The sequence below is a fragment of the Salvelinus sp. IW2-2015 genome, unplaced genomic scaffold (genome assembly GCF_002910315.2).
Source record: "Salvelinus sp. IW2-2015 unplaced genomic scaffold, ASM291031v2 Un_scaffold8170, whole genome shotgun sequence".
Lineage (NCBI taxonomy): Eukaryota > Metazoa > Chordata > Actinopteri > Salmoniformes > Salmonidae > Salvelinus > Salvelinus sp. IW2-2015.
In genome coordinates this window covers 1-11,186 of record NW_019949430.1, presented here as the reverse complement: position 1 = coordinate 11,186, position 11,186 = coordinate 1, and the positions used below count along the sequence as shown (strand labels likewise).

General features: G+C 44.6%; 1 protein-coding gene across 4 annotated transcripts; it reads left to right on the top strand.

Annotated features, from left to right (window-relative positions):
* The first annotated feature begins 32 nt into the window (after positions 1-32).
* Positions 33-11,178, top strand: LOC112079486 (amyloid beta precursor like protein 1). Of its 4 annotated transcripts, none has more exons than XM_024145424.2 (16): positions 33-215; positions 2,477-2,606; positions 4,063-4,175; positions 4,809-4,999; positions 5,085-5,437; positions 6,244-6,371; positions 6,890-6,964; positions 7,101-7,259; positions 7,684-7,812; positions 8,369-8,468; positions 8,844-9,011; positions 9,149-9,172; positions 9,302-9,357; positions 9,743-9,808; positions 9,969-10,112; positions 10,882-11,076. In XM_024145424.2, the coding sequence occupies exons 1-16, from the start codon at positions 45-47 to the stop codon at positions 10,981-10,983; spliced, it is 2,109 nt and encodes a 702-aa protein (XP_024001192.2). In that variant the 5' UTR covers positions 33-44; the 3' UTR covers positions 10,984-11,076. The 4 variants fall into 4 exon arrangements, with proteins under 4 accessions (XP_024001192.2, XP_024001193.2, XP_024001190.2 ...); XM_024145425.2 differs by having other exon boundaries at positions 10,885-11,067; XM_024145422.2 differs by having other exon boundaries at positions 37-215; positions 9,293-9,357; positions 10,882-11,178.
* The last annotated feature ends 8 nt before the right edge of the window (positions 11,179-11,186 follow it).

Genomic DNA, 11,186 nt, shown 5'->3' with positions numbered 1-11,186 from the left:
CCTCTCCCTCTCCCTGTCTACCTCCCTCTCTCTAGGCTTTGGCCATGGCTGAGGTGAATGGACCGGGGCCCCTGGTGGCCGAGCCGCAGATTGCCATGTTCTGTGGGCGTCAGCTGCTGCACATGAACCCTGAGACTGGCCAATGGGAGCCTGACCCGCAGGGCCGCCAGGGCTGCTTCACAGAGCCCAACCAGATCCTGTCCTACTGCCAAGAGGTAGGAGCCAACAACACTGCTATGGTTATGAGATCGACCTCATACTGCACTGTTACTGCACTGTAATGCTCAGCTCATCTCCAATGCTGCTGCAATAGCATACTAGAGAGCAGATACTTTAGATAGGTTTATGAATATAAAGATAGTGGTAGATTCAGGGCCTTCAGAAAGTATTCATAKCCRTTGACTTATTGWTACAGACTGAATTCAATATGGAGTAAAAAATCAATTCTACACACAATAATGACAAAGTAAAAACATGTTTTTGCAAACGATTACAAGCATACCCATAACATGATGCAGTCACAACTATGCTTGAACATATGGAGAGTGGTACTCAGTAATGTGTTGTGTTGGATTTGCCCCAAACATATTCAGAACAAAAATGTAATTGCTTTGCCACATTTTTAGCAGTTTTACTTTAGTGCCTTGTTGCAAACAGAATGCATGTTTTGGAATATTTTTCTTCTGTACAGACTTCTTTCTTTTCAGTCTGTCAATTAGGTTAGTATTGTGGCATACGGTAACTACAATGTTGTTGAGCAGTTTTATCCTACCATAGCCATTAAACTCTAACTCTTTTAAAGCCACCATTGGCCTCATGGTGAAATTCCTGAGCGGTTTCTCTCCTCTCCGGCAACTAAGTTAGCAAGGACACCTGTATCTTTGTAGTGACTGGGTGTATTGATACACCATCCAAAGTGTAATTAATAACTTTACCATGCTCAAAGGGATATATATTTTTTTACCCATCTACCAATTGGTGCCCTTATTTGCGAGGCATTGGAAAACATCTCTGGTCTTTGTGGTTGAATCTGTGTGTGAAATTCAGTGCTTGACTGAAGGATGTTACAGATATTTGTGTGTGTGGGGTACAGAGATGAGGTAGTCATTAAAAAATCATGTTTAACACTATTGCACATGGAGTGAGTCCATGCAACTTATTATGTGACTTGTTAAACACATGTTTACTCCTGAACTCATTTAGGCTTGTCATAACAAAGGGTTTGAATATTTATTGACTTGAGACATTTCAGCTTCTAATTTTAAATTGATTTGTAAACATTTAAAAACATCATTCCACTTTGACATTATGGGGTATTGTGTGTAGGCCAGTGACAAATAAATCTACATTTTATCCATTTTATCCATTTTAAATTCAGGCTGTAACAACAACATGTGGAAAAAGTCAAGGGGTGTGAATACTTTCTGAATGCACTGTAAATGGGTGGACAGACTGGTATAGATACCTGACACAACATTATGAATAGGAGCAGGAGTAACCAACCTAATCTCCCAATCTGTCTCACTTGGTTTGTCTTGTCCTATCAAATCTATATATTTCCGTATATATATAGTGATGGTGGTCAGGAGAAAATATMTATTGATATTTCCTGAATATTAATACTACCATTCATCGATCTTCCTCCTGCCACGTTTATCCCCCTAATTCCTGAAAGTCTCCTGCATGCCAAACTTAAGGCATATCAATGGCATGACAGGCCTAGCCACAGCCTTGGTTTGATTTGAGACTCGCTGCGCCCCCTCCCCAACAAGAGCAAGGAGCCTGTTTATATAAAAGGACATCATGCACCACCTGGTGGCTAAATGAAGCACAGCAGGTAAAGAAAACAGCAGTCACACAGTTGAAATGGCTGTAATATGATTACCCAGCTCATTATTCTTCTGTGATTGCTTTTCCACAAAAGTGTTCCTTTTTTCCTCAACGTCTGTGGACCCGGCTCTCAGACAAATACATTTCTCAATCCATTAAACCTCATTATAGGGCTGTGCTTATGCCATTGCCCTACATTTTAATTGAAAGTAGTCAGATGTGAAATTGGGATTATTGAAACAATTGGAAGTGGGATTGTATAGGTCAACTTGTTTTCAGACTGGAATTTTCCTTACAACTTAAGGAGAATATCAGTGTACGACGTGCATAGTCAGAAAATAGACCCTTAGGGCCAAAGTGTTTCAGACCGTTGCATGAGTCTCTCCTTTTTTACCTTCTCCCTATTGATTGTGCTATCCTCTCTCCTCCTCTCTCCCTCTCCTACTCCCTCTTGCCCTCTCCTCCTCTCTCCCTCTGTCTGTACTGTACGTCTCCTCTCCCCTTTTCCCCTCTCCATTTGTCTGACCCTGTTGTCTCTCTCCTCTCTGTTGTCCTGTCTGTCCATATCGTCCATCCATCTGTCCCTCCCTCTGTCTTTCTGTCTGTCTCTCCCACCGTCTGTCTGCCTGTCCATCTGTCCAACCAGATGTACCCAGCCCTACAGATCTCCCATGTGGAGGAGTCCTCCAGCCCCGTCACCATCCCAGCCTGGTGTAAGAAGGGCTGGGGCCACTGCCAGACACGCCCCTTCATCGTCATGCCCTACCGCTGCCAGGGTAAGAACCACATGTCTGCAATGTCTGCACCCTCAGCATCATCATCATCATCCTTCTAATCTTCAGCATATCCCTACACAAACATCACTCAAAACATTGCACAACTTCCCTTTGATCACCCACCCCATATCGGACGGATACCGTTATTATATTAATAAGTAACATGTCATCATTATGTTTAATACAAAGCATGTAATTTCCATGATATGTTTAAGTAGTGTTCAAATTCAGCCTCGGGGAAGTAATAATAGAAACGGACATAGTACGTCTAATAGTTCATTTGAATGGATTCCATTGTCAAAGCTTTGTCAGGTGCACCAAAGGGCTTCACTCCATTAAAATGGTGGAAAGGTATTTCAGTCTGTGTTGAATTTTAACCCCACATTTTTCCAAACATGCCACTATGCACATCTTACACCATTAGTAACCCTAACACGTAATCCAAATTGAAAAGTATGTAAAAAGAATTGTGACTGATGGGAACATACAGTGCTCTGCCTATAATAAAATGAACAGATATTTGCCCCCATATCTACTGTATATACCACAGCTCATTTACCCACACACCTCAACCCAATTACCCAAACATCCCATCCCTCTCTCCCCATGCCCTAACACCCACATGCCAATACCCTAATATTGATACAATCAAGTACTGATACATCCATATCCTAGCCCTGAATGATACACCCATATCCTAGCCCTGAATGATACACCCATATCCTAGCCCTGAATGATACACCCATTTTTATTTTCTTATTTAACCTTTATTTAACCAGGTAGGCTAGTTGAGAACAAGTTCTCATTTGCAACTGCGACCTGGCCAAGATTAAGCAAAGCAGTTCGACACATACAACAACAGAGTTCGGGGATTCGATCTTGCAACCTTTCGGTTACTAGTCCAATGCTCTAACCACTAGGCTACCTGCCGCCCCCAATAAAATTGTATTTTATTTTTAATCATACTCGACACCTTAATAATGCATAAGATATGGCTTATTTGTTAATAAATACAACTTTAACTTCTCTAGAGCCTATAAAGTACAAAAGTTATTATTTTCACTATTGTGACCGATGGAATCAAATTACTTAAATTAAAATCTGAAATGAAGCATATTTCACATTGTTCTGTCCTTGACTGACTGACTGACTGACTGACTGCCTGCAGCTATTGAAAGTAGAACTGCAGGCAGCAGCACACCATTGTGTTTTGGATCAATCTCCACTCCCTACCTCGTCCTCAGCCCAGACAGTGCAGAGGCACTGTAATGAGTTGGCATTATCTTATTATACTGAACCTTTCTAGTTCAAGTCTCTCTCTCTCCTCTCTCCTCTCCTCTCTCTCTCTGATTTATGGATGTTTATCAATTAAAAAATGTTACAACCAAGGCAAGTATTAAAATATAAAATATTCTCCCCCTCATTCCATTTCCCTCCTCTCTCTCTCGCTCTGCAGTGGGTGAGTATGTGAGTGAAGCCCTGTTGGTTCCAGACCGATGCCGTTTCCTGCACCAGGAGCAGATGGATGCCTGTGAGAGCTACGTCTACTGGCACAACATAGCCAAGGAGGTGCGGGCGGAGCGACATTATATTAACTAAGATTATATTAGAGTTAATGAAATTATGCCTAAATGATATTACATGTTCATTTTTCAATTCATTTCTTAAGTTTTAATTGGGTTTTAACGCCACTAGGACTCTTTATAGAGAGTTAGCATAGACTTCTATGAGACATTAAACTTTGACTTGGACTAATTGAGTCAATAACTAAACTGCAGTGTAGACTGCACTGCAGTAAAAGACTGGGGCTGGAAGCTAACTGTACCCAGCTGGGTGTAGTGTAACATACAGTATCATACTGCATCAGCAGAGAGAGCAGCTAGAGTAGTTTATTATAGGCCAGGGAGGTGTGGTAGGTTATTATATTCCAGGGAGGTGAGGCAGTTTATTGGAGGCCAGGAAGGTGAGGACGTTTATTGGAGGCCAGGGAGGTGATGTAAGTTGTAGTTTTTATATTTCACCTTCATCATGCTGAGGAAGAGGTTACCCCCTGTCGTGTTCCATTCGTCCTGCTAGTTTGTTCCCTTTGATCACACTCACATTTCCTCTCTTTTTCTATACACCCCTGATCGCTCTAGTTCACCTTGGTCTTTTCCAATCTTGATCCAGTTTAACATATTTCTCTCATCCTTTCTGTTTCAGGCRTGCACAGCAGACGGTCTGGAGCTGCATAGTTATGGGATGCTGTTGCCGTGTGGCGAACGTTTCCGTGGGGTGGAGTATGTGTGCTGCCCAGGGAGGGGCGGGTCCAGTGGCAGGGGGGAGACRGAGGGAGGGGACGTTCTCCCAGCAGGACCCCAGGCCCTCACCCCTCAGGTCAAAGTAAACACAGGGTGAGTCCCATTACCCCTGCTGTCTGTGGTGATGATGGGGGTGATGATGATGATCATAATGTTTGACCTTGTACCCCATTCCCAGAGTCAAAGTGACAACACCCACCACAAGCCCCTCTCCTGACACCGATGTGGATGAGGCAGACATGAAGGAGGAAGACGATGAGATGGTGGAAGAGAATGAGCAGGTGGTGGAAGAGGATGAGGAGGAGGCAGTAGAGGATGATGATGAGGAGGAGGAGGAGGAGGAAGAGGAGGAGCAGCAGCAGGAGGTTGCAGAAGCAGCAGCAGTGAAAGACCCAGAGGAGTATGAGTACTCCATTGACTCTGGCCCCTACCAGGCTACTGACTACACAGACTCCTTCTACTATGAGAAAGGCCAGGGTCAGGCTGGTCGCAACCCCTCCACATCCCCACCCCAGACCAGGGGAGACAGCCGTGAGTAACCCTCTACCTTCTGTCTCACAGTTACATCTTCACCCTGTCCAGAAACCATCCTTAGCCCCTACTTACCTTCCTCTCAACTAGATCTGAGAGTATTTATTGGGCATAAGCTTTATAGGAATACCGCTTTGCCCTAGATGGAATTTTAACCATATTGTCTATATTCTTACCTACAAAAGTGGAGAAGTGGGGTATTAAGTCGTGACTAGGATTTTGTGTCTAGTCTGGACCTTTCTCTCTAAAGGCCAGTCTCAGTAAGGGAATAGACTGTAGTTGCTACACTTAGAGTGGTTAACAGGGCAGTAAAAAGACTGGGTAAATGCTGACATCACTCTCCCACTTACTCTTACTTACTGGGGAATGAACTGTAGTGCCCAGTTAGCATCTCCAGTACTTTCTCTCTCACACTCTATCTCTCTGTAATAGACTAAGGATGATTACACACACACGCATGCATGCAAGGACACGCACGCGCACACACACTCACCATGCCTATCTGTCTGGCTGGATATAGGAGTTAGATAGGAGTGGCTGGCTGATGTATTTACAGCACTACTCGTCTCCAACTCAATAATGCTGACCACTCACCCTACTATCTGGATCAATGGCTCTCTGGCTCTCTCTCCCTGGGTAATGGCAGTGATTAGGATATCTTTCTGTCTCCCTCATCCTTCCCCTGTCTTTCATTCTGCTGCACTGCCTGTACCTCCATCTCTCTCCTTCTCTGTTTTCCATCCTTTATTCTCCCTCCTCTCATTCTCCTCCTCTCCTTATCCCCCTCTCCTCCTTCTCCTCTGCAGTACCCACCCCTCGCCCCACAGATGGTGTGGATGTTTACTTTGAGATGCCAGGGGACGACAGCGAACACGCCAACTTCCTGCGTGCCAAGATGGACCTGGAGGAGCGGCGAATGAAACGCATCAATGAGGTAAGGTGGGCGGAGAGGCGGGTTTGGACAGGCAATGAACCAATAAGATGAAGCCAGGCCTGCTGTGCTGTTTCCTTATCTGTGATCTCATACAAAACCCACTGTTGACAGACAGGGGCAAATTGCTCTGGGACCTGAAGTGAGGTTTTAATGCAATATTAATATATTGGGAGAATCTCAATTGAATACTCTATGTCCTCTCAACTCCTTCTCAAAACCCATTGGAGGAGAAGGTCAGAGGGGGGGACCGCCTGCTTTCTCATCCAATGGATTTTGAGAAGGTGGCGAGGAGAGAGGACGCGAGGAGTATGCAATTGAGATTGTCCCACTGTTTACTTCATGTGAACCAAGCCAAGTGGATACTCAAGAACAGACAGACTTTTTTAGTAGCTGCAGTTTGAGGCAGATATGGAGCATTTTAAACATCAGAATGGTCCTCGGTGGATTCCTGTCTGAGGAAATTAGTACTTGGCTCTGAGTGTGTTTGTGAATGACGTTAACGCACCTTGCCTTTTCAGATCATGAAGGAATGGGCTGAGGCTGACAACCAGTCTAAGAACCTGCCCAAGTCTGACCGCCAGGCCCTTAATGAGGTAAGAAGATGGAATAGGAAGAGGAGGGGATGGAAGAAAGGAGAAAGGGATTAAAGAAGGAAGAAAATATGGGAGACGGACACTCATATACCTATTAACACAACAATGATCCCCTTCTCCTCTCCTCTCCCCCCAGCATTTCCAGTCTGTGTTGCAGACTCTGGAGGAGCAGGTGGCAGGGGAGAGACAGAGGCTGGTGGAGACCCATCTGGCCCGTGTGGTGGCCACCCTCAACAACAACCGCAGACTGGCCTTGGAGAGCTACCTGACCGCCGTGCAGGCCGAGCCCCCTCAGGTCCGCAGACAGCAGGGGCAGCAGGGATATCTACATTTGTTAGGCAGAGAGCAGGATTGTACAGATCTGCAACGCTGCTTGGTTTTTCACACAACAATTTCCTGTGTGTATCAAGAATGGTCCACCACCCAAAGGACATCCAGACAACTTGACACAACTGTGGGAAGCATTGGAGTCAACATGGGGCAGCATCCCTGTGGAACGCTTTCGACACCTTGTAGAGTCCATGCCCTGACGAATTGAGGCTGTTCTGAGGGCAAAGGGAGGGGTGCAACTCAATATTAGGAAGGTGTTCCTTATGTTTGGTATACTCAGTGTATATTTGTTAGGCAGAGAGCATGAGTGGACTGTAGTGTGTTTATTTCTACCACACCTTGTCCACCCCCTCCATACTCTGACTATAATATCCCTCCTCTCTCAACAGCCGGAGCGGGTGCTGCAGGCTCTGAAGCGATACATGGCAGCAGAGCAGAAGGACCGCAGACACACTCTGAGACACTACCAGCACATTGAGGCCGTCGACCCCCAGAAGGCTGAGCAGATGAAGTTCCAGGTGTGAAATGAAAATATACCGGAATATACTAGGATGAAAAGATACTGTACATCTTCCTTAAGCAGTGATGCTGCTTCATGAAAAATGTATGCTCATGAAATAACTCTTAAAGGGGCAATCAGTTGTTGAAACAATAAATAAAAAAGTATATCCCCGCCCCTGTTTCGGTAAAAAGCTGAGGGATCGGGCTGGAGAAATGTAACCACTCAAGTTCATAGACATAGCTATGGATACTGTGACTGACCATTCATGATATCAATGATGTTTTTGAGGCTATTGGAGTAAAACAAGCTTATAGGTTGGGCTCTAATGGGGTACCACAGTTGAACTAAGCTCATGGGGCATTTATAAATTATATTTGTCAAGAATCAATGGGTACATATCATTTATTTATATGACCAAAATGATCAAAACTGATGTCATAATCATCCTTAACAGCAAAACTCATTTTCACTTGTAAATATCATTACATTAAACCAACACATGACTCTTTCAGACTCGGTGGGGGCTTTGTCTTGCAATGAACCTAACCAGCATTGATCTCTTGGGGTTGCAGGTCTACACCCACCTCCATGTGATTGAGGAGAGGATGAACCAGAGCTTGGCATTACTCTACAAGGTCCCTGCCTTGGCTGAGGAGCTGCACGATGATATCCGTACGCTACACTCCTCTCTACTCTCCATGTAGACCAGGATGTGGGGTTACTGCCCCTGTCCTAATATTCATGTTTTAGTTAATTCATAAGACATTTAGAAAGATAAGCTAGCATTTATCATGATGTCTTTGTAAGACATTCAAAGTTCCAAATATACATTATCTAATTAGTAGGTTATTATTATCTTGAAATTTCTCTAGGGAACTCTCATTCAGAAAATAAAGGATTGGTGTATATAAGGTGTAAATAACAGTTTTACCGTAAATACATTATACTGTACTGTATATCAAGCTGGGTAGCACTTTAGTTTATTGTATTTCTCTAAACACCTTTCCTGTGTTTAAAACCTGCTTGTTTCTCCCTCTCTCCCTGTAGAGGAGCTGGTGAAGGCGGAGCGAGGAGACATCAGTGAGCTCATGACCACTTCCTTCTCTGAGACACGCACCACCGAGGAGCTGCTTCCTGCTGAGAGTGAGGAGGAGAAGGATGATGAGGAGGAGGAGGAGAGAGCCTTCCAGAACAGGCCCTACCCACCCCGCATTGGTACGGACACACACTCATGAATGCACGCATACACACAAAATGTTTCCTCTTCAAATAGTTCAGGAAATAATTCATTTATTTGAATACAAGCAGTAGTTAACATTTTTTTTTCTCTCTCTTGTTTCTGTCCTGTCAAGACCCACAGCCCAACACTAAGAAAGGTGAGTTGAAGGGAAGGAACATGAAGTGTGATATTTGTCTGCCAAAATGTCATTTTCAAAGAAAAAAAAAGTTGAAGTTGATCATGGCTGAATCTGTGTGTTTTCTGCCTCTGCACTCAGCCTCTACAGACGAGTATGACTATGCCACATCTGAGAGAAGCCCCACGTATGAATATGAGGAGAAAGTGAGAAACATCTCTATTTTTTTTATTGCAAACATACACGTCACTTTGCAGACATGGCATCCTACTTGCACTTGTGTTTACAGCACAGCCAAGAGATACACTGACAGATATTATGTTAATCATCTCTCCTTCTCTCCCTCATCCCTACCCACTTTGTATCTCACCCCTCGTGTGTGTATATGGAAAAATAGCTTGTGTCGCACTGCAGCCTCCACGTGATAAACTGCTACATTTTTACTCACTTACTATAACATCCTCCCACAGCAGGAAGTCAACTCCCATAGATATGTAGTTAATGTGTTCTATTTAATTCTGTGGTACTTCCTCTGTAATGCCCTATTAAATAACCCCCTCTCTTTCTCTCACTCTTGCTCTCACTCTCTAGATTAACACCTCTGTGGAGCTCAAGCACGTGGTCTACAAGTCTCCTGAGATCCAGACAGATGAACTGGTGAGTCTGCTACCTAGATAAGTGTCTGGATGGGCTGGGCTGAGCGGACCCAGTCCTCTCTTGTGGTATTGTAAGTCATTCCCATGATGATATCAACCTCTAATTTCTCCATCCTCCCCTCTTTGTGCCCGCTCTTCCCCCCTTCTGTTTCTGTCCTTAGCAACCAGACGCCCTGGAGACGTTCAACCGCGGGGCCATGGTGGGGTTGCTCGTGGTTGCCGTGGCCATCGCCATGGTGATGGTGATTAGTCTGTTGCTGGTGCGCAGGAAGCCGTATGGCACCATCAGCCACGGGATCGTGGAGGTAGGAGGCAGGGAATCCAACAGAACCCGGACACTTTGATACTTTCAGTAGATCTCTTTATTGCACATTAGTGTGGGTTTAAATATTGTTTTGACTTCTCTGACCAAGGCTTCCTCCGATCTCAATGCCATAAACCTTCTTCCTTGATCATCCATCATGATCATCATCCCTTCCAGTTCCATTATTCTCACAATTTGTTGATTAGTTGTTTGTACAGCTTTTAGCTGTATGCAAAATAAAACTAAACTAAACACAATCAATCAAATGTATTTTATAAAACCTTTTTTACATCAGCAGTTGTCACAGTGCTTTACAGATGCCCAGCCTAAAACCCCAGAGAGAAAGCTATGCAGATGTAGAAGCCTAGAGGCTAGGAAATACTCCCTAAAAAGCATAAACCTACTATAGGAAGAAACCTAGAACGAAATCAGGCTCTGAGGGGTGGCCAGCCCTCTTCTGGCTGTCCAGGGTGGAGATACATGTGGCCATTAAGGCCAGATCGTTTTTGTTCATAGATGACCAGCAGGTTCAAATCATAACCATGGTGGCTATAGAAGGCGCAACAGAGCAACACCTCAGGAGTAAATGTCAGTTGGCTTGTCGTAGGCAGGTATTCAAAGTGTCTCTCCCTGCAGCGGCAGGTAGGAGAGGCACTTTATGCTTATAGCACAATATAGTGTCTCCTACTTCCTGCTGATAGCACTTCCTTATACCGTAGCATTGTACTGTATCTGTATCAGTATGACATTTGACCCTCCGTGTCTCACAGCAGGTTGACCCCATGCTGACCCCAGAGGAGCGCCAACTAAACAAGATGCAGAACCACGGCTACGAAAACCCCACCTACAAATTCTTTGAGCAAATGAACTGAGGCGGTGGGTGTGGCCTCCCGGTCATGCCCAATCACACGATGCGCTCCCTTTCCTTGCTTCCCCTCCTAGGGGCAGTCCCAGTCACACCCCCTATGATGTATTAAGACGTATCATTACGACCAACACTTTAATGTAACTTGACAAGCAAATAGGGGGTATATGCCCCAAACCTCTGACTAACCATGTCCCCACATCAGTTTTT